This window comes from Vombatus ursinus, unplaced genomic scaffold, assembly GCF_900497805.2.
Source record: "Vombatus ursinus unplaced genomic scaffold, bare-nosed wombat genome assembly UNPS02014837.1, whole genome shotgun sequence".
Classification (NCBI taxonomy): Eukaryota; Metazoa; Chordata; class Mammalia; order Diprotodontia; family Vombatidae; genus Vombatus; species Vombatus ursinus.
Window position 1 is genome coordinate 7,183,980 of NW_020954615.1, and position 27,205 is coordinate 7,211,184.

The following is a 27,205-nucleotide window of genomic DNA, read 5'->3' on the forward strand; positions in this document are numbered from 1 at the left end:
GTGGGGTTAAGTGACTTGCCCAGAGTCATGTAGCTAGTAAGTGTTGTATGTCTGAGGCCGGATTTGAGCTCAGGTCCTCCTGACTCCAGGGCCGGTGCTCTAGCCACTGTGCCACCTCGCTGCCCCGCCTTGTTGGCTTTCATTTTTCTTAACTCCCTAACCCCACCCCTTTTAATGAACTTAGTCCTCTGCGTCACATTTTGTCTCCAGAGTCAACTACATCCAGGTTTATTATGATGTGTGTGTGTGTGTGTGTGTACACGTGTGTGTGTGTGTGAGATTTAGTCTCCCAGTGCTGCTTCTAGCACTGCCTCTGGAGGCAGAGGACCTGGATTCAAATTCAGCCTCTAATGCTTCTTACCTGTGTGATCTTGAGTAAATTGAAGTTTCTGGGCCTCAGTTTCCTGATCTGTAAAATGAAGATAATAATAGCACTGACTTTACAGGGTTGCTATAAGGATCTAATGAGATTAAAGTGCTTTCAATCTTTCAAATGATGTAAAAATCATTATCGTCGTCGTCGTCGTCGTCGTCCTCGTTGTCATCATCATCAATTATGGATCACAAGCTGGTTGCTACCTTAGAGGCCAAGTCTAAGTCTCTCATTTTACAGATGAGGAAGATGAGGCCCAGAGAGGTTAAGTTACTTGCTTAGTATCACACAGCTAGTGTCTTAGGCAAGATTTGAACTCAGGTTTTTCTGACTTGAAATCTAGCACTCCATCCACTGTTATGCTAATCAGGACATTGAATTTCAATTAATGGAGTCTCTGATCCACCCAAACTGTTAGTACCTTCCCTTGCACAGTTCTTCCTCACTTAAATCCAGTTCTCTTGAAAGCCATGGCATCACCTTCTTGATGGTCATGGTGCTCTTCGAGACAAAGGACAGACAGACTGCAGCAGCGGCAGCCTTCTTGAAAAATGACCTTGCATTGTAAAAAATAGGCTTTTATGAGTACGTGTGGTCTCTTCCTAGGGAATCCAAAGCCATTTGAGGCCAGAGATTCTCATGTGTTTGTCTTTGGGTATTCAGCACTTCGTATCTATAAGTCTGATACACAGTCGGTGTTTAATAAATGCTTATTGATTGATTAAGGGTCAAGCATTTGGGTGCCTGACTGAGACCCTCATTAGCAAGTCCCGTTAGGTTTCCAAGCTTTGGTTTCCTCATTCCAGTGGAGTGAGAATGTCACAATTGAGGACATGTGAAGTCCCTCCCAGCTCCAACATTCTAAGGGATGATGAGATCCCATTTCTTTGGCAGCTTCTTCACACTTGTGACCCATATTGAACTTGGCTGGTGCTGGGGATAAAGCCCCTACATCCTAAGGTTTGGTGGAGATTGAACAGAGAAGATGACAGTCTAGCCTGGGGTGTCGGTGCTGTTTGGGAGCCTGCTGTGTGAGTGTGTCCGCTGCCATCTCTGGCTCAGTTTTGGAGCTGCTTGCTCCAAATTCCCTTTCAGGACTGCAGTTTCAAAGAGCAGCTACCGTGAATTGATTTGGGAGTGGAGGAGAGGGAATGATCTAGCTGGACAGTGAATGGCTATAACAATGAAAATCAAAAAGAAGAGAAAGGATATCCCTCAGCTGGAAAGTGGGTCAGTCTTTTTTGAAACGAGTCAGAATTTCCTCTCAATCTCAAAAATGGGGAGTGACTGACTCATAGGGTCCTTTTTAATGCAGCGACATTACTCCAGATGTGGTCTGAGGAGGGCTGAGCACAACATAGTACAGGGAAGAGTATATTTCTTTGCTGCATTTTGAATAATTTAATATTTATTTATATTATTCTTTGTTTAGACATATCCTTTATAAAGTTGTCACAACCAGCTTTTCACAATGATGTTGTTATCATATTTTAAGAAAACTCAGTCTCCTATAAAGTTGTACAATTAATCATCCACTTTATAACATTGTTCCCAATTGCCCCCTGTAACATTGATTCATCCACCATCATCTTCTTCCAGAGCAAGCTTATGATAGAAGGTGAGATATTCCTCCCGTTAGGGACATCCCAAAGTGGAGAGGGCTGCCTTTGAAGGGCGGTGAGTTTGCCCTCACTGGAGATCTCCAAGCCCACAGTAGAAGACGACTTGTTGGACGTGTGTCATTTGAGATACTTGTTGACGTTTGGGTTGGACCAGATAGCCACTGAAGGTTCTTGCATCTCCCCTGGGCCTGTGTCTCAATTAAAGCGTAAATGTTGGCTTCAGTTCTCTAGAATGATGGAAGAAACGTTCATTTCACTGGAATGGCCATTTGTGGATTGAGTCGCCTCTGAGTTTAAGAAGGGATTGTTTCATTCTTTGTTTTTTGTGTCTCCAGCGAGCGCCTAGAGTGGCACAAAGTTGGCACATAAAAATACTTGTCAATTAATTGATTGATTGGATGAAAGATACAAGAGCAATGTATGATGTGGTCCCTGCCCTCAAGTTTATAATCTCAATGCAGAGACAAAGCAGAGAAAGCACGTCATTTAATTAATAGCATAAGGTGGTATGTAACAACAACAAGAACAATAACTAATATGTATATAGCACTTTAAAGTCTGCAAACCACTTTACATGTATTATCTTATTGGAGCTTCATAACAACCCTGTGAAATAGGTGCTATTATTACCCCCATTTTACAGTTGGAGAAACTGAGACTGAGAGAGGTTAAGGAGCTTGTCTGGCCTCACACAGCCAATAAATGTCAAGTCAGGATTAGAACCAGGTTGTGGTGATTCGAAGTTGGTGCTTTAATAAAGTTAGAAGAGGAAGAGTTAAGTGTAGACTGTGCTGGTCATGGGCAGCTTCGTGGAAGACACGGGATTTGACCCGAGCCTGGGAAGGAAGGTGGAATGTGTCCTGACAAGTGGAAGGCTCTGCAGAAGGGTGGAGGGCAGAGCACGAAGGAACTGCCTGTGCTGAGGCCTGAATGCTGTTGGAATGTCCTAAGGGCAACAGGGCCGGGCTGTGGTGGGGAGTGATGAGAAAGCTGGCGAGATAGAGCAGGAATGAAGTGTGGAGGACGGTGAACGACCGGCTGGAATGTGTCCCCAGAGCCACGGGGGAGCTGCCGGAAACTCGTGAGTGGGGCAGTGATGGAAAAAAGAATGCTAGTGAGAGGGTCCATGCAGATGTTGCCATGCTACCATTTTCCCTTTATTCCCCCCTTCCCCCAGGGATCCTTTTTTTTTTTTTTGACACCGGAAGGCACTAAAATGACCCTTTCTGGGTATCTGACTCAGTCCTGCAGGCTGTTCTTGTATATAAGATCATAAATTTAGCACTGGACACGACCTTAGAGGTCATCTATTCCAAACTTGCAGATGAGGAAACTGAGGCCCAGATAAATTAAGTTACTTGCCCAAGGTCACAAAGCTAGTCAGTCAAGTCAACAAACCTTTATTAAGTGCTCACTATGTGCCAGGCACTGTCCTAAAATCAGAGATTGCAAATATGTGTGACAGAAGGGTATTCCTTGTCCTTGAGGAGGTTACATTCTAATGGGGGAAGCTGGAAAGTGGGGGTGGGGAAGAGATGAAGGTCCCTGCTTGGAGTCATGGTGGAGAAAGCCTGGAAGGTCAGGAGTGCTCACTCTCTGCCTACCCGCTAGGCGGTGCAGTGGATAGAGCACCGGCCCTGAAGTCAGGAGGACCTGAGTTCAAAGTCGACCTCAGACCAAACACTTGACGTGTGACCCTGGGCAAGTCACTTAACCCCAATTGCCTAAAAATAAAAAAGAAAGAAAGAAACTCATTGTCTAATGAAGTTAGGGTTAGGTAGGGAGATGGTTAGGGTTAGGTCAGACTGACCATTATTACCCATTTCCTCTCCTCTAATCTTCCACATCCATGTTTCTTTGCCACCTTAAGGCTACCCAGAGCCCTCTCCTGCCAGCCGCCCTTCACCATTCCTTTCCAGTCTTTATTCCCACCCCTGAGAACCAGTCTTCCTCGTCCTTCCCTTTGCTCTTCTTGCTCTAAGAACCCTCTTCTGGGCCTGAACACCCCTGGAGGATCATGGGATTTAGAGCCTGAAGGGAGCTTGGAGAAGGTTATCCACTTCAACCTCCATTACAGATGAGGAAACTGAGGCCCAGAGAGGATAAATGACTTGCTCAGGGCCACACTGGTGGCAGGGCTGGGTCCTGAACCTCTGACTCCAAACCTGTCACTTTTTCTATTGGACCAAGCTTCCTCCGCAACATCCACAGCCAGAAACATGCAGGTGGGTGGTTTTCCTACCTTGGATCTTATTCATTGGGTTACTCTGATTTGGAGCCAGAGGGTGTCCCATAGGCCACTTGGCCTCCCTAGTGGTGCCTTCTTGGGTTTCCTAACTCTATCCATTAGTGCCTCAGAATCTTCTGATGTGTCTGCCAGCTTTTCACCAACTTCGGCTGCCTTAAAAATGTCCTTGAAACTACCTTTTGAACTTGGCTCCTCAGAGCGTATCTTTGCTGTCCCTGAGATGGAAGAGGATCTGTGGGAGGAGGCCCTTTAAGTATACTAGAGAAAGAGCTGGGCTGGCTTTGGTTGAGGGCTTGAACTTTCAACAATCCAGACAATTGTGGAAGGTAATTAATGGGTCTCTGAACTCCCTGGCCCCTCATCTGGCCTGGCCGTTGTCTAAGCACACTAACTTTTATTCAGATATTGGGGCTGGAATCACTGGAGGAAAAGGGCCACAGTCAACAAGTGCACCCCAGCCTGAACTTGGCCAAGCCAGGGGCATATAATGGCACAATGGCCATATCCCAGAATAGAGACATGTTGTGTTAAGTTCTTGAACTTGGTCCAGGTTCCTGGCTGGGCTTAGGGGTGGGGGAGCCTGTCAGTTTTGTTGGCTCTAGACAGACCCTAAACAACATATGATGTCATCTGCACTTCCTGCCCTGATGGGCTGGCCCTCTGTGGAGGTGGCAAGTCAAAGAATTGTGTAACCTTGGAAGTAGCCTTTGAGACAGACATCAGTGGGACCCTGCCTCCTGGTGCTTTTACGTTCAGCCGCAGTCTGACAGCTACATTTTTCATATGTGTTCTTACATAGCATGGGTTTGGCAGAGAGCCTCATGGCCTCCCCCAGAGGAACAGTTAGGCCCTTCATTAATGAGGGATCTGTTTATGAGTTGGTTGTTAAATGTAGATTGTTTGAACTGGGCTCTCTTATATTTGGAAGGACAATCCTAGCCCACATCTGGAGCCTTGGGTTCAATTCTGGGCACCACAGTTTGATAAGGACCATTGATCAAGAGGAGAGTGGCCAGAGGAGGACAACTGGGATGGGGAAGGACCTTGAGTCCATGTCATAGGAGGATGGGTTGAAGGGAATGGGCATGTTTATCTCAGAGAAGAGATGACAGCTGCCTTGAGGTATTTGAAGGGTTATCAGAAGGCTGAGGATCAGCTTTGTTATTTCTGGCCCCGGAGGGCAGAACCAGGAGCTATGGGGGTGGGGCGGGAGATGCTCCAAAGAGGCCAGTGTAGGCTTGGTGTGAAGAAAAACACCTGCTACCGATGAGAGTCTTCCCACAGAAGAGTGGCCTGCTTCTGGGGGTGGGGGTGGGGTGAGAACTGTCCCACTGTAGAATGGCCTGCTTGGGGTGGGCCCTCTCACCTGAAGTCTTTAAGCAAAGCCTAGATGTCCACCTTTTTTTTTTTTTTTGGTCTAGGCAATGGGGTTAACTGACTTGCCCAGGGTCACACAGCTTGTAAGTGTTATGTGTCTGAGGCCAGATTTGAACTCAGGTCCTCCTGAATCCAGGGCTGGTGCTCTATCCATTACGCCACCTAGCTGCCCCTAGATGTCCACTTCTTAGAGACATTCTAGAGACAGTTCCTGTTCTCATTCCCAGAGAAAATCCTTTGATGCTGAGTATTTAGATTAAGCGGGATAATGTTTGTAAAGTGCTTTGAAAACTTTAAAGCATTATAGAAAGTACTACTACTACTACTACTACTACTACTACTACTATCACTACTACTACCACTACTATTACTACTACCACCACCACCACCGCTACTATTACTACTATTACTACTACTACTATCACTACTACTACTACTACTTCTACTACTACTACTACTACTACTACTACTACTACTACTAATGCTGTTGGTAAAAGATATATTTAAATTCTATAGTACATGCAAATTTTTGTTGTTTTCCAGTCATTTTCAGTCATTTTCATTTGGACTCTGACTCTTTGTGACCCCATTTGGGGTTTTCTTGGCAGAGATCCTTCTCCAGCTCATTTTACAGATCAGGAAACTGAGGCAAACGGGGTTAAGTGGCTTACCCAGGGTCACACAGCTAGGAAGTGTCTGAGGCTGGATTTGAACTCAGAATGATGAGTCTTCCCAACTCCAGGCCCAGCACTCTTTCTACCGTGTCACCTAGCTGCCCCAAATGCTAATTTTACCATTGTGTCATTTCAAAGTAGGGACCCTGGCTCAGTCAACAAATGCATATAATGATTGTTGTAATTAAGAAGAATGAGGGAGCATAGCATGGTGGATAGAGGTCTGGTCTTGAAATCAGGAAGACTTGTGTTCAAATCTTGCGTCTTCCTGGCACATCGTGGGTGCTTAATGAATGTTTATTGATTTGGTCTTGACTGATACACTGGTTGAATGGCCCTCGACAAGTAATTTCCCTTCCTCCATGCTCTAGGCCACTCTCTCTCTCTCTCTTTTTTAAGCAATTGAGGTTAAGTGACTTGCCCAGGGTCACACAGCTAGTAAGTGTCAAGTGTTTGGTCTGAGGCCAGATTTGAACTCAGGTCCTCCTGACTTCAGGGCCGGTGCTTTATCCACTGGGCCACCTAGCTGCCCCCTAGGCCACTCTCTTAAAACTCGAGTTACAGATGAATTGCCAGTCTACATTTCAGAGGGAGTTTCCACACTGGGATTTCCTCATCCTGCTGAAATCACAGATTCAGACTAAAAATTTTATATATGTATATACCTACATACATATATATGTCTATATGTACGCATAAGTGTCCTAGGCTAACAAGTGATTATCCATAGCAATGACCTGTAAACAAGACCGTGCTCGACCCATCTGCTTATTGTCCTTCCTTGGCGACTGATGTCAGCCTGTGGTCTGCGGCCAGTGGAACATTTGAGCACATGTGTATTTATGAACGCCGTGGCTCTCGGAGGAAGACGCAGGGCCCTTGGTTCCTCGGATCCCTTTCTCGGCAGGGAAGGGACAGGAAGGAAAGCCGGGAGACGGAGCTGGCCTTCGGTCACGAAAGCCGAGTGGGCTAAGTTTTGTGTGTGTGCTCTCTGCCACAGTCCGGGAAGCCCTTATTTTTGGCAAGCCAGGCCCAGATCTGTGGTGTGGTAGCCCTGAGCAACCCAGCGCTGAGACAAACAGAGGAAGTTACTCACACCCTCCTCTCGGCCACCTCATTATCATCCTGACACATGTAACCTTGGGGCGCTCCAGAGAGGGGCTTCCTTAGCAGTCAGATCTTGGGGAAAGCAGATGAAGGAGGGGCCGACCCTGTTGGTCCGTCTTGAACATTTTAAGCTTGTTCCTTTTGGAGGTCTTGTTGTTTATCTCTTTTAACTTACCCACAAGAATTTGTTCTCAATTAGGACTAGCTTTAAATGGAAATTCCCTCCCTTTCCCAAAAACCAGCCACTGAAGATAAGGAAGTAGAGAGAGTAGGTAGTTCCCCAGTGCCAGTTTCCCTAAAACCAACACTATCTTCGTTTGTTAGACTCCTTCCTTCCCTTAGGCTGCTAAAAACACATCTATTCAGTCACAAAAATCTAGACCTGGCAGGGCCCTTAGTGACCATCTGTTAATCTGGGAGTTTTCTAAGGGGCGGGGGCCATGTCTTCTTTTATCCTGGCTCTGAAAAAACTCAGTGACTCTGAGTAAGCCTTTTAACCATTCTGGGCTTCAATTTTCTCATCTGTAAAATGGAATTAAGAATATTTGCATTCCCCACCCCTCCAGTCTGTTTTGAGCAAAGTGCTGCTTTGTAAGCCTTGAAGCAGAAAAGATGTGATTTCATTGGTAAGAGGATCTCTTGCATGGGGAAACTCCTGCCAATGCTGGCAGGATTCTTCTCTGTAGCATGTAGTGTTAGGAAGTAGCCTAGAGCATTGAGGAGCCTAAGAGACTTGCCCAGGGTCACATAGCCCATATGTAGCTAAGACAGGATCTGAACTCAGGTCTTCTACTATACCATGCTGCCCTTCTGGACTATGGAGATGGGAATTATAATGATAATTATCGTAAGTTTGTAACCCTCCCCTCCTCCCCCTAGAACTTAACAGTAGAATTATATTGATGAGGTGACTTCTGAGAACCTTCCTACCCCCAGATTCCATGATTCTAAATGTTCCACAGCTGAGCCGGCCCTGCAAGTCTGGACTAGTCAACCTTAGAAAATGGTACCCAGAAGACCCCGGGGTAGATCCCATTGACTAGGATTTTAATTTACTTTAACTCAGCATGTTAGAGGCCTTCCTGCCTCCAGATATTTAATATTCTGCATGTACCAGTGAAGCTCTTGACTCCCCACCTGTTACGCCTCACCTTTTGCTGCATGACTGGCCTGAAAACTTTTTGTCCTCAGTTTCCTGATCTGTAAGCTGCCAAGTCAGGAAGACCTGAGTTCAAGTCCTACAACAAGTTTAAATCTATATCAATGGAGGGAGTTTCTTCACTGGGAATTCCCTACATGGATAAAATGTACCCCTCCCCCCAACTCCTCTTGCCCAAGGAAGTGCGATTAATAACATTTGCACATCCCACCTCATGTTTGCTTTGAGGAAAGCATTTTGTAAAGAAATACTTCTGTAACCACTAGGTGTCAGTGTGGAGCACAAGGGTGGGTGACTGATGACTAATTCATTCCCTTTCTCAGTGGACCGAAAGCCTCCCAGACCACCTCTTCCTCTGCCTGCTGGGCCAGCTGGGAGGCAGGAAGTTTTCCTCTAGTAATCGCACCTTGTGCCTTCCTTTCTTTGGGTTCAGGTGGCTGTAGCCTCAGTTAAACAGTAAACCTACTATGTGCCAGACACTGACCTGAGCTCTGTGATTACAGAGAGAAACAGTCTCCACCCTTAAGGAACTCACAACTGAGATGGGGAAGACTGTAGCAAAAGTGGCTGAAAATGGGAGGGAGGGTGTGATAAAGTCCTGCCCATGGGGTGAGGAGGCTGCCTGGTCCCTGCCTTCTACAGATGATGGTGCAGGAACTCGTCAATGTTCACCCTCCACCCTCTCCAGTCCGAGGGAGGGGGGGACCCCACGGGTGACAGTAAGGAGGAGCTGGGAGTTTCAGAGTCCATTTCATCTTGTAGGCATGAGCTCTCTGAGTAAGCTTGTTGTTGGTTATAACGATAATGGGAGGGAAGCAAATGGCCCAGATCCATGTGAAATCCTCTCTCTGCTCTTGGGGAGTTAAAGGGTTATAAAAAGTATAATAAAATTAGTTCATGGTGCCCTCAGGCTGCCTCTGACTATCCAGCTAGTAAGTTGGGCCTTAGCTCATATGTTCTATGAAATATAAAACTCCTTCAGGGCCACGTCTCCCGATCTTTAATTACAGTTAAAGACACATTTGTACGACACGGGCGGCGGGAGTGGGGAAAACAGCGCTCTATTCTTCCCGTCTGGTCATTACTGCTGCTGACTCTAGGGCCATGAAGCTTCTGGCCAGCGGTGAGGATGCTTAGCATCCTCACCAGGCTCTGTGTCCAGGCTCCCCTCTCATTTACTTCTCTGCCATCTCTTGCATTCCTGCCACCCTGGGGAAGAGAGCAGAACCACGTCATGGCCTCCCCCACTGCCCTTCTTCTTCTCCCGTTCTAGGGTTTTACACATTTGAGGATCTTGTACTGTATAGTACCAGTCCCACATAATGTCATCATCCTAATATTGAGCAAGGTAGATCTCCGGGGGACCCTGTGACCAGTCCCTACAAGTATGGCCACTTCTGTGCATACTTGATCTGATCAATGAAGGCACTCCCTCCTTCTATGCAAAGCACGTCCCTCCGTCTTTCACAGCAGTACCCTGTGCAATTCTTGACCTGCTTTCCATGGTTATTCCACAGAACCACTTAATGCATTGGAAGCCTCCCTGTTACTTTAGGCAAGGCATAAGAGTATCTCTTGCGCCAGATTCATAGAGTTGGAGGGGACCTCTGAGGTCATCTGGTCCAGGCTGTAGCTGACCGTGAATACCCTGTCCAATATACCTGACAAGTTGTCACCCAGTCTTTACTCAAAGACTTTCCATGAGGAGGAGCCAACCACCTCTCATTGCATTTTGTGACAACTCTAGTTGTGCAGAAGGGTTTTTCTTATACCAAGGCCAGTGCTTGGCTAATCACAGGAAATATGACCTCCTGTGAAATTCATCAACTCTTTTAAGATCTTCTATAGAAATTTTCCCTTGGGTTCCAAAGGCTCCATTCAGAAGAGGCTTTATTTCAGCCCCTCTTTTTGCCCTGTCCTCTCCCCTTTGTTGTTGTTAAGTCATTTTACAGTCACATCTGACTCTCTGTGACCCTATTTGGGGTTTTCTTGGCAGAGATACTGGAGTGGTTTGCCATTGTCTTCTCCTGCTTATTTTACAGAGGAGGGAATCGAGGCAAACAGGGTGAAGTGACTTGCCCAGGGTCACATAGTTAGTAAGTGTATGAGGCCAGATTTGAACTCAGGAAGATGAGTCTTCCTAATTGTAGGCCTAGCATTCCATCCACTGTGCCACCTAGCTTCCTCCTCTCTCCTTTCCCAATCTACAATTTCATCCCTGTTCTTTGCCAATGATACTTGCCTTCAAATATCGTCCTTTATCTTTCTTTTATTGAGTTTCTGTCTATCGCTTAAAGCTTAGTGTAACACAGGTCTGTTTCCCTTTTTATGCAGGTGTAAGTTGCAGGCTAGAGACCTCGGCTTATCTATGGCTCTGTCACAAGGCTCCAGATGACTTCAAACAAATTACTTAGTCATTTGGGCTTAACTTTTCTTTTTAAAATTTAATTTAATTTTTTTCAATTAAAATCTATTTTCTCTTCCTTCCTCCTATTTTTCCCCTACCCTGATTAGAAAAAGAGGAAAAAAAATCCTTGTAACAAATGTGTATAGTCAAGCAAAACAAATTTCCACACTGGTTGTAATTAAAAATATGTCTCAATGCACCCTGCATCTCCTGTCTGTTAGAAGGTGGAAAGCGTGTTTCGTTATGAGTCCTTTGGAATCTTGATTGGCCTTTCCATTGATTAGAGTTCTTAAAATTTTAAGTTTTGTGTCTTTACACAACTTATTCTTCTCTTCCTACTCACCTTAATCTACATCAGTTGAAGTAAGCTCTTCGGTTTCTCTGAGACCATCTGCTTCATCATTTCTTACACCGGGTCTTATTTCTCTCTCAAAGCTGGGAGTCCTACCACTTGCTTTTCATTTCACTGTTGAAAAGTATGTAGGCACCACACACTGTAATCCTAACCCCTATGGGAGTGGTAGTGAAGGTCTTGTTGGGATTTGGGGAAGATTTAACAGACTTGGAGGGAATAGAGAAAGCAGAGGAAGAGGGGCATGGCCCAAGCTCAGAGCCAAGTGAATAACTAGCCCAAGCCCTGTGAGGTGGAAGGCCACAAATATAACATGGAGGGGAATAAGATATAAGACGACCAGAAAGGTAAGAAGGCATCAGGTTACCAAGAGCTTTAACTACCAAGCAGAGAACTGTATGTTTGCTCTTGGAGGTACCATGCAGTCACTGGAGTTCATTGAGTTAGGAGGGCTGACATGGTCAGACTTACTCACTGGTGTTCGAGGAGAGCTTTGGGTTATTTCATCAGGTTGGTGAAGAGCATTGTCAGAGCAAGACCAAAAAACAAAAGGGGAAGAAATGGTGGATTGATATCCTGAAAAATCTAGGAACTGGGAAATGCTACTTTCTCTGATGGAAGTGTCTCTCTTAGGTGACTCCTATCTACACAAGCTAGACCTGTTCTGATAGCATTGAGGATGCTATCACCTTCTTCCAGGACTGGTACTCTAACACCTTGGCCACTCGCTGAACATCTCTGGGCCTCAGTTTCCCCATCTCTAAAATGAGGAGGTTGGACTGAATGGCCTCTCAGGTCCCTTTCAGCTCTAAATCTGTGAGCCTATGATACTAAGCAGTACGGAGTCCCTAGAAGAAGAGGCGGAAGACCAGGCAGTGCCTTTCTGATGATTCTTTTCCTGAATAATCTTAGAGTCCAGTTTCTGGCCTTGGCCAATGGTTTTATTTGGCTGACTGGAATTGACAATGGTAGAGCCAGTTTAATTGTGCAGATGGAACACGGAGGTCGGCGTGATGTCTCCACCTCAGCTGGGCTGGTTGCGTCCTTGAATTACTCATGTTGGGGAGGGAGCCCTGGCTGGGGGTCTGGCCGGCAGCTGCAGCTGGATGTGACCTATCTCTGCTTTCCCTTCCCTTCTTCCCTTTCTTCTTTCTTCTTCCTCTCCCCTTCCCCCTTGCTCCTTCCCCTCCCCTTCCTTCAGTTACTCAGCCCCATTTCTTCCACATATGTGCTGGTTGAACCCCAAGTCATGTGAGGGAGCATCCTTACATGGAATATAGGGGTGACTGCCTTCTATTCCCTCCTTCCCCTTTCCCTTCCCCACACTATCCCCACTGGGTCCTGGTGGGGAGACTGTGCAGGATTAGATTAGCCTGGGGACTTGGTGGGAGGAGGCTTAGGAAGGCTCCTTTACTAATGGGCTATGGGATGTTATTTCATGTAGGAAAACCCAAGAGAAGAGTGTTCAACTTGCTGGGAGATTTGGCCTGTCTCCTGGTTGTGTCTGAATATAGCCTTGAAGGCAAGGTCAGGGAACAGCCTTGAATGAGAAGCAAAGGCCGAGATGGGTAAATGGTGATTTGTCTCTTGGAAGGAATTAGATATAATATTCTTCCGTTGCCATGTCTTGCTAGCCATGCCTTTCTCCACTCGTCAATCAGTTAACCAATAAACATTTATTAAGTACCTACTATTTGTCAGGCACTATGCTAAATGCTGAGGTTACAAAGACAAAGAAAAAAAGACACTCCCTACCCTCAAGGAGCTTACATTCTTATGGGGGAGAACAGAAGTACAAATGTATATAAGTGTATAGACCAGGGGGGAGGGACCTGTGGCCTCAAGGCCACTTGTGGCCCTCTAGGTCCTTAAATGAGACCCTTTGACTGAATCCAAACTTCATAGAACAGATCCCCTTAATAAATGGATTTGTTTTGTAAAACTTGGACTCAGTCAAAAGGCTGCACTTGAGGACCTGGAGGGTCACAAGTGGCCTCAAGGTCCCAGATTCTTCACCCCTGGTATAGACAATACATTAAAGTGACTACCCACAAAATTGTTAAAGATGAGGTGGTTTGGGAGGGAGGGTACAATCCGGGAAGGCTTCAGGTAATAAATTACATTCATGTACATTCTAAAGGACTTTTCCTGCAGCAACTTTTTGAGGTAGGTAATATTACTTAAGTGAGTTACTCAGAGCCACACAATTAGTAATCAGGGGAGGTGAGCTTTGAACCCAGGCTTTCTGATTCAAAATCCATCCCACATCCCACTCTGCCTCAGTAAGTGGCTCACTTATTAACAGTCCCCCACGCTAGCTCCATTTTTACTTCAATGAGACAAATTTCTGGGCAGATTTTGTGGGCTTCACGTTGCCCACAGATGCACAAAAGGGACCCTGCCACTCTTTCCAAGTCTGGTTTCAATGATTCAAGGGGAGGACTTCTGTTCATAGTTTAGTTCGTCACTCTTGAAAGATTTACACGTTATAAATGATCCTTCATCGCTATATCCAGATCCTATCAGCCTGGCCTTTGATCTGAAGTGCAAGCAGGCAAGCTGGGCATGAGCTTTACCAATCCTCAAAGAAAGAGCATTTTATGAGGTGCTGAAGTTTTGACACAATCCCTAACTGGAGCCCCAAGTTGATTTCCATTATTCAAGCTGGATCCTCTTTGCCATCTTCCCACTGTGTTAGATTCATTAGCTGACCCTCTCGGGATAGCTCACATGTGTTTTGCATGACTGGTTTATTAGCATAGTTGAAAAGAATACAGAAATTGGAATTGAGTACTATTAATAGACATACTAGGAAGCTGGGCATCAGCTTAGCCAAGGCTGAACATGGTGGGCAATTAGAAAATGATTTGTGTATTTGCCCCCGTATAAAAAGACATATTTTTCCCTAATAGGACATTAAAAGATGTGATTTTTTTGTCCTCGGTCATTATTGAGCCTGTGAAAAGGCATTGTTGTCTTTTGGTGAAAGTAACAGGATCATAGCTTAGAATTGGCTGACATCTTAGTGATCCTCTCCCAGCCTCCTCTTTTACAGATAAGGAAACTGAGGACCAGATAGGGGTGTTTAATTGTCCATTGCGATAGAGCTTCTAAATGGTGGAAACAAAGTCTTCTGACTCCAAATCTAGCATTCTTTCTTTCCATTGAAGAGTTGATTTTCCAACCTCAGTGAGTTAGTTGGGAATAACAATATTTCCAGAATACCTGGTCACCTTCATTACAATCTATCATCATTGATATTAATGTGGAAAGGGTTGCCTTGAGAGGTAGTGAGTCTCCCCTCAGCCTCAGATTCCTCATCTGTAAAATGGGAAAATAATAGCACTCACCTCACATTATTGTTACAAGGATCAAGTGAGATAATGTACGTAAGCCCGTTGCAAACACTTGTGTTACATAATTGGTAATTGATGATGATGATGTTGATGATAACAATAATGACAATAATAATAACAAAAGGTACAGAGATACCAGAATCTCAGTTAGGAAGAACCTCATTGACTATCTAGTTGAACCCATATCTGAACAAGAAATACTGGACAAGTGATCAACCAGCCTTTTCTTGAAGACCCCCAGAGGGAAGAATCACTACTGCTCGAGACAACCCTTTCTACTTTTTCTTTTTAGAATTATTTTTTTAATTACAAAAGTTGATTTTATTTCCTTCCCCCATTGGGAAAAAAAGGAAAATGAAACCCTTATAATAAATATTCATAGTCAAACAGAAACTAGTTCTCATATTTGCCACGAAGCAAAGAATATGTCTTACTCTGTACCTGGAGTTTATCACCTCTCTGTCTGGAGGTGGGTAGGAATCATGCTTGGTCAGAGTTCTTAAGGCTTTTAAATTTGCCTTTACAATGTTGCTATTTTGTAGATTGTTTTCCTGGTTCTGCTCATTTGACTTTGCATCAGTTCATACAAATCATCCCAGGTTTCACTGAAACCACATTTCTGGCAGCACAATGGTATTCCATCACCTTCGTAAACCATAATTTGTTTATCCCTCCCCCGGTTGATAGACACTCCCTTAGTTTCCAGTTCTTTGTTGCTACAAAAAGAGCTGCTATAAATATTTCTTTGGGTCTTTTTTCCCCTTTCTTTCTTTGATCTCTTGGGAATGTAAGCCTGATAGGGACATCTCTGGGTCAAAGGGTATGCACAGTTAGAAACAGTTTAGTCCATTCCACTTTTGGAGAGAGAGCTCTCATTGTTAGGAAGTTTTTCCCAACATCGTCAAAATGGGTCTTTTTCTAACTTCCACTCGCTGTCCGTGTTTCTGACTCTTTCTGGGGCCAAGTAGGAGCCTAATTGTCCTTCCCTTTGATGGCCCTTCAGATACTTGAGGAAACATAGGCATGTATATTGTGCTTTCTCCTTGTAAAAGAATTTAAATTTTCTTTTCAATGGAATTCTTTTTCCACTTTGGGGCAAGGGCCGCTTCTGTTTTATTCATTCCAAACTTTGATGGTTCAGAGGGCTGGGCCAGGCACCAAAGGCCATTCTGTCCCCCACAAAGCCTTCCCCCTTCGCTTCATGGGCTGCAGAATGTTTCAGGGCTGGCCCAGTGCCAGCTTTCACAAAGGAAAGCCACCCAGATAAGCCGACAGTGTTCGTGTTCTTGTCTCCCTTTGGATGCCGGCTCGGTTTTAATCTCTAGCTGATTAATTTGCCCCAGAAGAAAGAAACAGAGACAGACTCACAATCTAGTTACATGCACACTGGAGTGGAGAGCAGGTGGTAATGACCGCTGGAGTGAGCGAGGGGCTGGCGATGGGGAGCCCTGATAGACGGGTGTCCTGGGAATGGAACGGAACGTTGTCTGTGCTGGTGAATCAGACTTTTGTCCAATTGCGACAGTGTGGGGAAGGCTGTGCTGAGCCTGGGAAAAGAAGGGGCTTAGGTGGGAGCAGGATGCTGGGGTCCAAGCTGGGGTGATTCAGGGTTGGGGGAAATGGAGGCGGCACATGGGAATGAACACTGATTTAAGGCTCAGAGAACCTGAGTTCAAATCCTACTTATTGGGCAAACCACTTAATATTCCTGAGATTCAGCTGCCTCCTTTGTAAAATGAGGGGCTGAGGTAGTAAGACCTCTAAAGCAGGGGGTTTTTATCTGGGGTTCACAAATTTGTGTTTTAATCCTTTGATAATTGTATTTCCATAGAATCGGTTTCCTTTGTAATCAATTAACAAAAGTTGATTTCTTCTTCCTCCTCCCATTGGAAAAAATATATATAAAAATAAGACCCTTATCATAAATATGCACAGTCAGGAACAGTTTTATGTATTAAAAACTGTGATTTTGACAAATAGTGCCTAGGCTTCCACAGATCTCTGCTCAGAGGGCCCTTTTAGCTCTTGCTCTCATGTGTTCTGGTTTCCCTCTCTTCTCTACCACTCTGATATGTTTTGGTTTTAAACTTTATTTTTTTACAATTTAAAATTTTTTGTTGAAATCTTTTGATTTACCGTCAGGTTTGTTTCTGATTCTCTCTCCCCCTCCCTGTCCAGTGAGCATCTCTTGTAACAGTGAATATAAAAAAGGGGAAAGCAGAGTAAGCTGAACCAGCCAGTTTGTCAGCTGAGGCCCCCCACCACTGCAGCGAAGGCAGGGAGCCTTTTTGTTTTTTCTCTTCACTTTGGCCAAACTTGGATATTATAATTACAAAGTATCCTGATTGACTTTAAAACAAGGTTCTTGTCAGATCTTTCCTTTTTCAAGTGGGTGTTCAGTGATCTTCTGTTCTTTCATGATCTAGAAATATTTCTACCTGAAATACCAATGATTAGTTCTTAGGACATAGAGTCACAGGTCTGGAACTGGAAGGGACCATGTCATATTACAGATAAGGAGACTGAGACTCAGAAAAGTTAAGTGACTTGCCCAAGGTCACATGGGCCAGCCGAACTGAGGTCTGACCCCAGGTCTTTTGTCTGCTTTGAATTTGACATAGGCCCATAGATGCAAAATTGGAAGGGACCTTCGAAGTCTTCTAGACAAAGGATCATGGATTTGGACTGGAAGGGACCCGAGAAGCCATCTAGTTCATCCTCCTTCCCCATTTTACAGATGGGTAAATCAAGGCCCAGAGAACTAAAGTGACTTACCCAAGGGGCAAAGTTGATAGGGAATAAGCATTTATATAGCGCCTGCTATGTTCCAGGCACTTTGCTAAATGCTTTTACAAATATGATCTCATTTGATCCTCCCAACAACCCTGAGATACAGGTGCTATTATAACCCCAGATTTACAGTTGAGGAACCTGAGGCAAACAGAGATTATTGAATTCAGATCCTCTGACTCTAAAGTCAGTGCTCTTCCATTATTTTTTGGCTCCCAATTGAACCCTGGTTCTTTGGTTCTAAACTGTGTGTGTGTGTGTGTTTCTCTAGAGGCCATCGGGAGTGACTTTCCCAGGATCACACAGCTAGTAAATGTCAAGTGTCTGAGGTTGGATTTGAACTCAGTTCTTCAGTTGGACGGTGCTCTATCTACAACGCCACCTCCTGTTCTTTCCATTGCAGATTTCTAACCTGTATGAAATTTGGGCAGCTTTTGAAGGCTTTTTAATTTTTTTTTTAAGTAGAACTCTTACTAAGTCTTTGTCTCCAGGTAGTGCCTGGAGCACTTTCAGAAGTTATCTTATTAAATCTGAACTTGGGCTGGACTCCTGGGACCACTTCCCAGCTCTCTTAGCAATGGAATCTTCCCCGGAATTTCTCTCCATTTCTAAACACCAGCCTCCAAGGGCCTTGTTTATAGCTGCAGGCTTGACAGCTTCTTGTGAAGTTAGTTCCCCCCCACCCCCCCACCCCTCACCAGCCCCTTGGCCTCAGGGCCTGAGGCTTTTCTTATTCCCAATAAAAGAGTGTGTGTGTGTTGAGCAGGCCTGGGGGGAGGGTCTAGGGGTAGAAGTGGCCACATTTAAGAGAAAGACCTCTGCTCTCAGTCAGTGCAGGGCTGAGTGTCCTGTCCCAGCCCTTTCCAGGCTCATGTCAGAGCTGGGGATTCTCCGCTCAGTGGGGAAGGTCAGAGGACATTCTGTCCTCCTCCCCTTTTCTCCCAAGAGAACACCAGGAAGGCAACACTATGGGAAAACACGTGGGAGCTTCTCAGAAACGTGTTCCTGGATGTCTTAAATATTAAATTTCCTGGAGTCAGGGAAAGAGACGCTTTTATGAGGTTCACAAAGCAGACCATTTCAGGAAACTTTTTTTTTTTTTTTTGGCAGGTAGAGTGAAGGCCCAGGTTTTTCACTCAAGACCTAGATTCAGCTTCTGGAAATTACACTGGGGATAAATACCATGTAGGAATCAGACTAAAGGCAGTGTTGCGTGGTGGTCAGAAAGCTTGCCTTGGAGCCAAGAAGTCCTAGGTTCAAGACCCATCTCTGCCATGGACAGACTGTGTGACCCTAGGAAGGTCACTGCCCCTGTCAGTACTCTGAGCCACTCTGAGATGATTAGTTGTAGAGAAGTTGGCGACCAGGAAGGATTCTTATCTGGGAGTTCCTCAATTCACTGAAATCACAGGTCCAGCCTCTTGTCTGTAGTGCTCAGCCATCTCCATGGCTGGAGTCTTTTCCTTCCTTTAAGACCCAACATTGGGCCCCCTCTTTCTTGATGTCAGTTCCCTGGTCCTCCAAGAGGAGTCTGAACTTTGTCTGCTCTTCTCTGGTGTGGTCTCTCTTAGCACATGGCCTGGGCCTCTCCTCTCCACTTATCCCACTCTCCTAAGATAATAACTGACATTTCTGTAGCACTTTAAAGTTATCCCAGGGCTAGCCAGACATTATTTTCCCATTTGATCCTCACAATAAACTGGTGAGATTGGTAGTATATATTACTGGTCCCATTACACATAGGAAAAACAGGCCAGAGCAATTAAGAGCCTTGCCCAGTGTCAATGGCTAGGGAATTCCAGAGGCAGTGTTTGAACCAAGGTCTTCTAGGGTCTAGAAGACTAGACTAGACCTCTCTAGAGTCTCTCTAGAGAGCGTAGGCCTCTTGACACGTGGATGATGTGCTTCCTAGGATTGTAGAATTTAGATCCAGAGCTCATCTAATTCAACATCCTTTATTTTACTGATGAGGAAACTGAGGCCTGGAAAAGATGAGAATGTACTAGTTACGGGTCACATAGGCAGGAGGGCATAGACATGGGATTTACAATCAGGTTCTCTGTGTTCATCCTCCTGGACCACAACATCCTTTCCCTTGGGTCATACCTTGTTGTGATCATATCTCCCCTTCTTTAGAATGTAACCTTCTTGAGGGCAGGACCTCTATTGGATTTCTTTTTGCGTCTCTAACATCTAGCCTATGGTGCCTTCACCACAGTGGAAACTCAATACATTTTTCTCCCACATTTATTTATTTTATTTTTAGTTTATGGAATAAAACAAGCATTTCCATAACATAGTATAATAAAAAGATGATTGCACATGAAATAAATATTGATGTCCATCGATGGTCATAATCATTTCCTGATGATCAGAGATCATCATGGAAGGGGTTTTTGAGGAGGTTGCCCAGTGGCTGTTGCCCTCCCTCTTTCAGAAGTGGAAAATCTGGGGCCATATTAGTGAGATGGTAAGAGGGTTTGCATTTGGAGTACCCACCCTGGCTTTGTTCCTCCCTACTTGTGTGACCTTGGCCAAGACTGATCTTACGTTGCCTCTCTGGGGCCCCAGTTTACTTATTTGTAAAAACATGAGGTTAGACCAGATGATGTATGAGGTCCCTTGCATCTCTAGAGTGATGGGTCTATGCAATCAGTTGAGGGTAAGTGATTCTGTTGAGGTGGACTCCATTGGAGCTTGGATTCCTGGAAGTCTTCTCTCACAGCCAGCTGCCATCCCCATCAGGTTGCCTGGAGCCTCTCAAGAGTTCAGTGAGCATGGAGGAAAGTATCTCGGAGAGGCCTGCTCTTTAGAGTGCAATATTGAGTTCTTTCATTCCCTGGCACTACGAAAAATAGTATCTCTCCCATTTGAAGGTTTTGCTACTGAAGACCAATAGAAAAAAAGAGGAAAATTTAAGCTTGAGACCAGGAAAATCTTCCTAGCAATTTGAGTTGCCTCAGAGTGACATGGACTGCCTACAGAGGCAGAGTTCTTCCCTTCTTGCTGTTGTTATTCAGTCGTTTCAGTCATTTCTGACTCTCCATGACCCCATCTGGAGTTTCTTTGGCAAAGACACTGGAGTAGTTTGTCATTTCCTTCTGTAGCTCATTTTACAGAGGAGAAAACTGAGGCACACAGGGTGAAGTGACTTGCCCAGGGTCACACAGCTAGTAAGTGTCTGAGACTAGATTTGAACGCAGATAGAGGAATCTTCCTGACTCTAGGCCGGCTACTCTATCCACTGCACCACCTAGCTAACCTTTCCTTCCCTGGAAGGCTTTAAACAATGTCTGGGTGACTATATGTTGGGCCTGTTCTAGGACACATTTTCTGAGACCTTTGGGATCCTGTTCAGGGATAGGTTAGACTAGATGGCCAGTAGGGTTTCTTCCACCTCCAGATTCTGTGAGATTCCATGACTCGATCCCAAAGATTATAAAGACATCAGGGCAGCTCTTGGGTTGGGTGAACTTCCCAGGGTCCTCCAGAAAGTTCAGCCATCCCCATGAGCTACTCTGCTGTCTTTATAAACTTGGGGTATAAGAGTCATAGAATCTCACAGAATCTGCAGTTGGAATAAACTTTATCTAGTCCCACCTGTCCCCTAACAGGGTCCCATAGGTCTTGGAAAATGGGTCCCAGAACTGGCCCAAGATGGCGTCCAGCCATTGTTTGAAGCCTTCCAGGGAAGGAGAGGTACACTTGGCCCAGGCCAGTGGGAGATGATGAGATCTGAGGTCACAGAATGTCAGAACTGGAACAGGCCACGGAGCTGAGATCTCTCACTTTTTTCACAGACAAGAATCTTTTTGGATATCAATAGTAATGAAAACTAACTTTTATATAAGGCTTTAAGTGTAGTAAGTGCTGTATATTACCTTATTTTAACTTTGCAATAACTCCATGGATTATAATGATGGGCATTATTATTCTCCCCTCCCCCCCCATTTTATAGGTTAGGAAACCAAGACTGAGTGGTTAAGTGACTTTTCCAAGGTAATACAACTAGTAAGCCTTAGGAGCAGAATTTGAATTCCAGACTTTACTTCATGACCAACACTCTGGACAGCAAGTAGTGATAGTTAAAATTATTATCCTCATTTCTCAGATGAGTAAACTGATGTTCAGAGAGATTAGGAGTCTTGTTCAAAGTCATACAGCTAATATGTCACAAGGCCACCTCTTGAATCCTTTTTTCTTGGTTCCAAACCCAGGCTTTTTCTTAGGCATCATACAATCTGTATAAATCCTCACTCCCTGTCTCTTTGAAGCTCATGGAGTAGTGAGTTTCAGGGAAATAAAAATGTTTCCTGAAATGTTTAGTGGTTAAGACATTTAAGAACATGTTAATGAAAAAGAGCCCCTTGCCTTCTTCATTAGTATGAACTCCCAGGTGAGGCAAGTCTCTCCACCAGTGTAGGTCAGCACTTTCTTTGCAATTTGTAATCTAAGTGAGCTTCCTAGAGCAGAGGAGTCAAACCCAAAGCCTGCAAAACTCTAGGGCCTGGAAAACCTGATTAAAATGTAATTGAGCAATGTTTAACAAAATAAAAATAAATAAAAAACAAAATAAAAAATACAATGTGGTTTATATAATGTTAATATGTGGTTACTTCCTATTTGAGTTTAATACCAATGACCTAAGGGATTAAATGACTTACCCAGGGTCACGCGGCTAAAAGGGTAACTTGAACCTAGCTGAGGCTAGCTGTGCCTGTCTTCTGTGCCTTCCCATCTAGTTAAAAAGGCACAGAGACTTCCCCCCAACCCCAGCCATAGCCCTGCACTTTCAGAGGCAGAAAGACGAGCACTCTAGATTATGACAGGTTGGCAGAACTCCCAAGTTTGGATTTGTTCCCGAAATCCGAGCTCTGTCTTGAGGCTGCGGCGGCCTTTAGGGGGAGGGAGCTGCTTGACTGGCGCTGAGCGAGTCACTGAGGCTCTGCTGAGGAGGTCCCTGGGCATCAGGGTTCCTAGATTGGCGTCTCTGTGCCTTTCTTCTCAGGTGAGTTTGACCTTGACGAGTCATTGCAGGCTCTCTCTGACCAGAGGAAGTCAAAGCTCGGTCGCTGGAAAGCTTCCTGTCCTCTCCCTAACCAGGCTGGCTCCGGGCAGTGTATGGTGGGGGAATGCTCTGGAATGGGAGCCAGAGGACCTGAGTTCAAATCCTGTTCTGCCACTTAGTACCAGTGGAATTCTTGTCAAATCACTTGAACTCTCTATGCCTCAGTTTCCTCATTGGCAAAAAGGGGTGGAAGGAGGAAGGATAGTGAATGATGGGAGAAAAAGAAGAGGACAATGGTAGAAAGATCCCTGAATTTGGAGTCAGAGGATTATAGATTGAGAGCCGGAAAGAACAACAGAGGCCATCTAGCCCACACCTTCATTTTACAGAGGAGGAAACTGAGGCACATGGAGTTTAAGTCACCCAGGTAGGATCAAAGGATCAGAGACTTTGTGCAGAAAAGAACTTAGAGGTCATCCAGTCCAGAGAGGTCAAACTCTTGGCTCTACAAAACTTCCTAGTGCAGGCAGAATCAGACGGAAATGTAATTAGGAAATGTTTAATACAATCAACACCAATACAATGCAACACAGATGTTATTAATTTGTGGTTTTCTAAATCCATCTGTAGTATGTAGGGATCCTTTGAGGTGGACCCCACTGGTCTAGTCCAACCCTTCATTTTTCTGAGGAAGAGAACCCAGAGAGAGGTTGAGCAGGGTGCTCGATTTAGAGCTAGAAGGTTATTTAGAGGTCAGCTAGCTGACCTCTTCATTTTACATTTTACAAAAAAAGGAAACTGAGTCCCAGAGAAGTAAAGCAATTTGCTTGAAGTCCCATAGGTAGTAAGCTGCAGAGCCAGGTCTTTTGACTCTGAATTCATTGTTCTTCAAAGTTAACCATGTTATCTCTAAATTCTCCAGGCATTTGGGTTTTCTGATCTTCCTCACCTCCCAGATTCCCCCCATCCCATTTTATAGATGAGGAAACTGAAGCCAAAAGAGGTTAAGGGATTTGTCACACACACACAGAATAGTGGGCTGAGGCGGGATTTGAACCCAAATCCTTGGCTTAGGGTCCGAGGAAGCTGGGCATAATTGAAAAATGAAACAGGCAGCCTCCCCTCCTTGGATAGCTTCCAGCAGGAGCTGGTGGACCGCTCATTGGGCGTGGTACGATAACAACAACAAATAGTAGCATGTCTGTAGCACTTTAAGGTCATTTCATTTGATCCTCCTAATATCCCTGGGAGGCAGGTTTATTGTTTACCCCGTTTTATAGATGAAGAAACTGAGTCACAGAGAGGTTAAGTGACTTGACCACAGTCACATAGGAACAAGAATTGTAAGTGCCTGAGGCAAGATTTAACCTCAGATCTTTTTGATTCTAAGTCCAATTATATATATATATGTGTGTATATATATATATATATATTTATATGTATAGTAGGAATTACTAAGTCCAAGAACACTATATGTATGGTGGGGATTGCTTGGTCTAAGTGACTGCCAAGTTCCAGTTTTCAAATTCTGTGATTCTTTGAGTAACAGTAGACACAGTGTGGGTGTGGTTTTTGAAATGCTTTTGAGTTCTTCAGATGAAAGCTCCCGCATAAATACAGTCATATTATGCTGTTGAAACTAGAGTGGGGGTGACTTGTCCGCTCCCTCCAGCCTTATCAAAGCCAGGGAAAGGCGATAGGTGAGAGAACTCTTAAGAGACTCATTCTCTATGGCCCCTTGCCCAGCTCAGCTTCTTAAAGCATCTTGCTTGTATTGGGAGGTGGATGTCTTAAAACCAGTGAGAGGCATGAAGAGGAGATTGTTTTCCTGGCAGGTCACTTGACACTAACGTTCTATCTAAGGAAAGCTTGTCCATGAAACTTTCCCGAGGCCTTTGTTTTCATGGGTCTTGAACCAGGAAACCAGATCTACATCATTCCCACACAGTTTCAGTGCTGTACACTTTTGTAGCTGGACTCTGATTTAACTACTCATCGCTAGTCATTAGCTTGAATAAGTGGATTCCTTGATACCAGCCATAGAGAGCGCCATCTTGGTTTGGAACTCAAGAAGTTTTCATTGTGGCCAGAGATAAGAATAGACTCTTGGCTCAGAGCCCTCAATAATGGCTTAATTGTTTGTTTCTTTTTAGTTGACCATGTTGTTCCTGAGCCCGGGACCAGCCTGCTGACAGCCTTCGACCAGTGGAGAGAATGGGCAGACAGCAAGTCTTGCTGTGACTACTCTTTGCATGTGGATATCACAGAGTGGCATAAGGGAATCCAGGAGGAGATGGAAACACTGGTGAAGGACCATGGTAGGTTGGCAGTGACATGTCACCCTTGTGGAGAAGGTCATTCTAGGACCTCTGTTTTTATTTATCATGGCGGGTGACATTTATATATGTATGTTCAGTTGAGTTCAACTCAACTCAACAAACAAACAGTCAATCAACAAGCATTTATTAAACACCTACTACTGGCCAGGCACTGTGATAGGTGCTGGGGATACAAATACAAAGAATGGAACAGTTCTTGCCCTCACAGAGCTTACATTTTAATCATTTGCTGTGTTACCCCACCCACTCACCCCTGGGTCCTAGGGATACAAGGACAAAAATGAGTTAGTCTGTGCTTTCAAAATGCTTGTTTTCCACTTGGGTTTGGGGGATTTGTACACAGATGAGTGAGTACAATGTATCTGCCAAGTTAATTTAAAATGATTTTGGGGTAGGGGAAGATGGACTTAGGCTATCAGGAGGAGATGGCATTTGAGCTGAGCTTTGAATCATCTCCTCCACTGTGTTCCTCCTTGGATGCCCTTTACTAGTGTGCTGGTGAACCTGACTTCTCCCCAGCTGGCCTTCTTGTCACCCAGGTTTGTAACCTTGGCATTATCCTTGGATCCTCCCAATGCCTCACCTGATAGACCCAATCAGAAGGTGTCTTGCCAATTTCCCCTGAAAACATCTCCCATCATCCCCTTCTCTCTAGTCACATAATCACCACCCTAGGTTGGGTCCTAATCACCTTTTACCTGGGATGTTGCCATGGCTTTGTAGTTGACCTCCTGGCTTCAAGCCCGTCCCTAATCCATCCTCCATACAGCTGCCATATTGATTTTTCCTAAACACAAATTGGACTACATTACATTTCCTCCCCCTCAATAAACTTTAGAGGTTCCCTAGAATCCCTAGGATCAAATATAAACTCTTCAGGCATTCCAAGCCCTTCACAAACTGACCCCAAACCCCGCTATTCAGCCTTGGTGCTTCTCCTCACACCCACTTTGATCCTTTCCATTGCTTACACAAACACATCATTCCATCACACAGTTCAGTATTACGAGGAGCCAGAGAGAGGATGTCTCCAGTGAAGTGCTTTATAAGCCGTAAGCACTGTCCTTCCTAGAAGCATTAGTATTTCCTGGGGATGCCATGTTATCTGAACTTGACTCAAACCTCCATTACTTGTGGCCCTGGGTTTCTGGGACACAAATCCCAAGAATTTTCTGAAGCCCCTGCTGAGAAGACTCTGGTGGGAAGGGGTAGAGATTTTGGCACCCATGCAAGGGTGCTTTTTTGCTCCTTAGTTCCTAGCTTCCTTGCTAGAGATACTAGTCTGGTTGTGCTGGTGTATATTTGAGTAAATGTTTAACCACCTGCTCTCAGGGGGAAAAAGTATGTATGACATAACTTTCATGTTTAATCTAAGCATTATTAACATTTTCACCATCACTTTCCCAAGTCTAGCTAATCAACAAAATAAACAACGGTCAGATTTGCAATATTTGCCCATTTCCAAGGTATAAATATTTGCAATGGAAATTTAACAACCAACTTTTGGGATCTAGTGTGAGCTGGCTTTAGCACAGCCCTGAGTCACATCTGTACATACTACAGTCACGTCTGACCAGATCAGAGCAGATTCTATTCTCTGAGCTGACAGACTTATTTTTTATAAGCATCTCTTAAAAGTTAGTGTGGGCTGATTCTCAAGGCAACTTTGTATCATCATGGATAGAGTGCTGGAGGTTGAGTTAAGAAGACCTGAGTTCAAATGTTGCCTCAGATACTGTCTTTGTGACCCTAGACAGGTCACTTCACTTCTTGTCCTTATTATCCACTTTGTAAAATGGGGATAATAATAGCATCTAACATCCCAGGGTGGTTGTGAGGGTCAAAGGTGATAACGTATGCAAAGCTCAAAGAAATACTAATGAGTGTTGTTATATATTGGGAAAGGAAGATAATCTAAAAACAAAAGATAGCAGCAAAAACTTAAAAATAATTAAACAATGAGTAAAATTGAAAAAAACAAATCAGTGTAGACTGGATGAAGGGAGGGAGGCTGGGTGCTGAAGAGAGAAGCATCTTGTCAGCCCAGCAGTCAGTCAATCCATCAGCAAACCTTTGTTGCCCTATGAAGGCAGCGTGTCTTCCAGAGTCCTTCCCTCACTAAGGACAGCTGTCCTTTCCCCCCCTCTGCCTTGTTTGATTTGTCTGACAGTTTCTTCCACTTGTTTCTCTCTCCCTCCACCAGGCGTCAACTCCTTCTTAGTGTACATGGCCTTCAAAGATCGCTTCCAGCTCACAGATTCCCAGGTAGGAATCCGTCATGTTGTCTCCAAAGAGACTCAGCAATACTTAACAACCTTCATTTTCTTTTCTTTCTTTCTTTCTTTCTCTTTCTTTCTTTCTTTCTTTCTTTCTTTCTTTCTTTCTTTCTTTCT

At 44.6% G+C, this 27,205-nt stretch overlaps 1 protein-coding gene across 1 annotated transcript in view; it reads left to right on the forward strand.

Moving 5' to 3' along the window:
• The window catches only part of LOC114026269 (dihydropyrimidinase-related protein 2), a 104,881-nt gene that overhangs the window by 29,354 nt on the left and 48,322 nt on the right, over positions 1–27,205 (forward strand). Inside the window, exons 4-5 of the mRNA XM_027839937.1 lie at positions 24,627–24,791; positions 27,016–27,077. Of these exons, the coding sequence (XP_027695738.1) occupies positions 24,627–24,791; positions 27,016–27,077 (227 nt within the window). The remainder of the gene's footprint in view (positions 1–24,626; positions 24,792–27,015; positions 27,078–27,205) is intronic.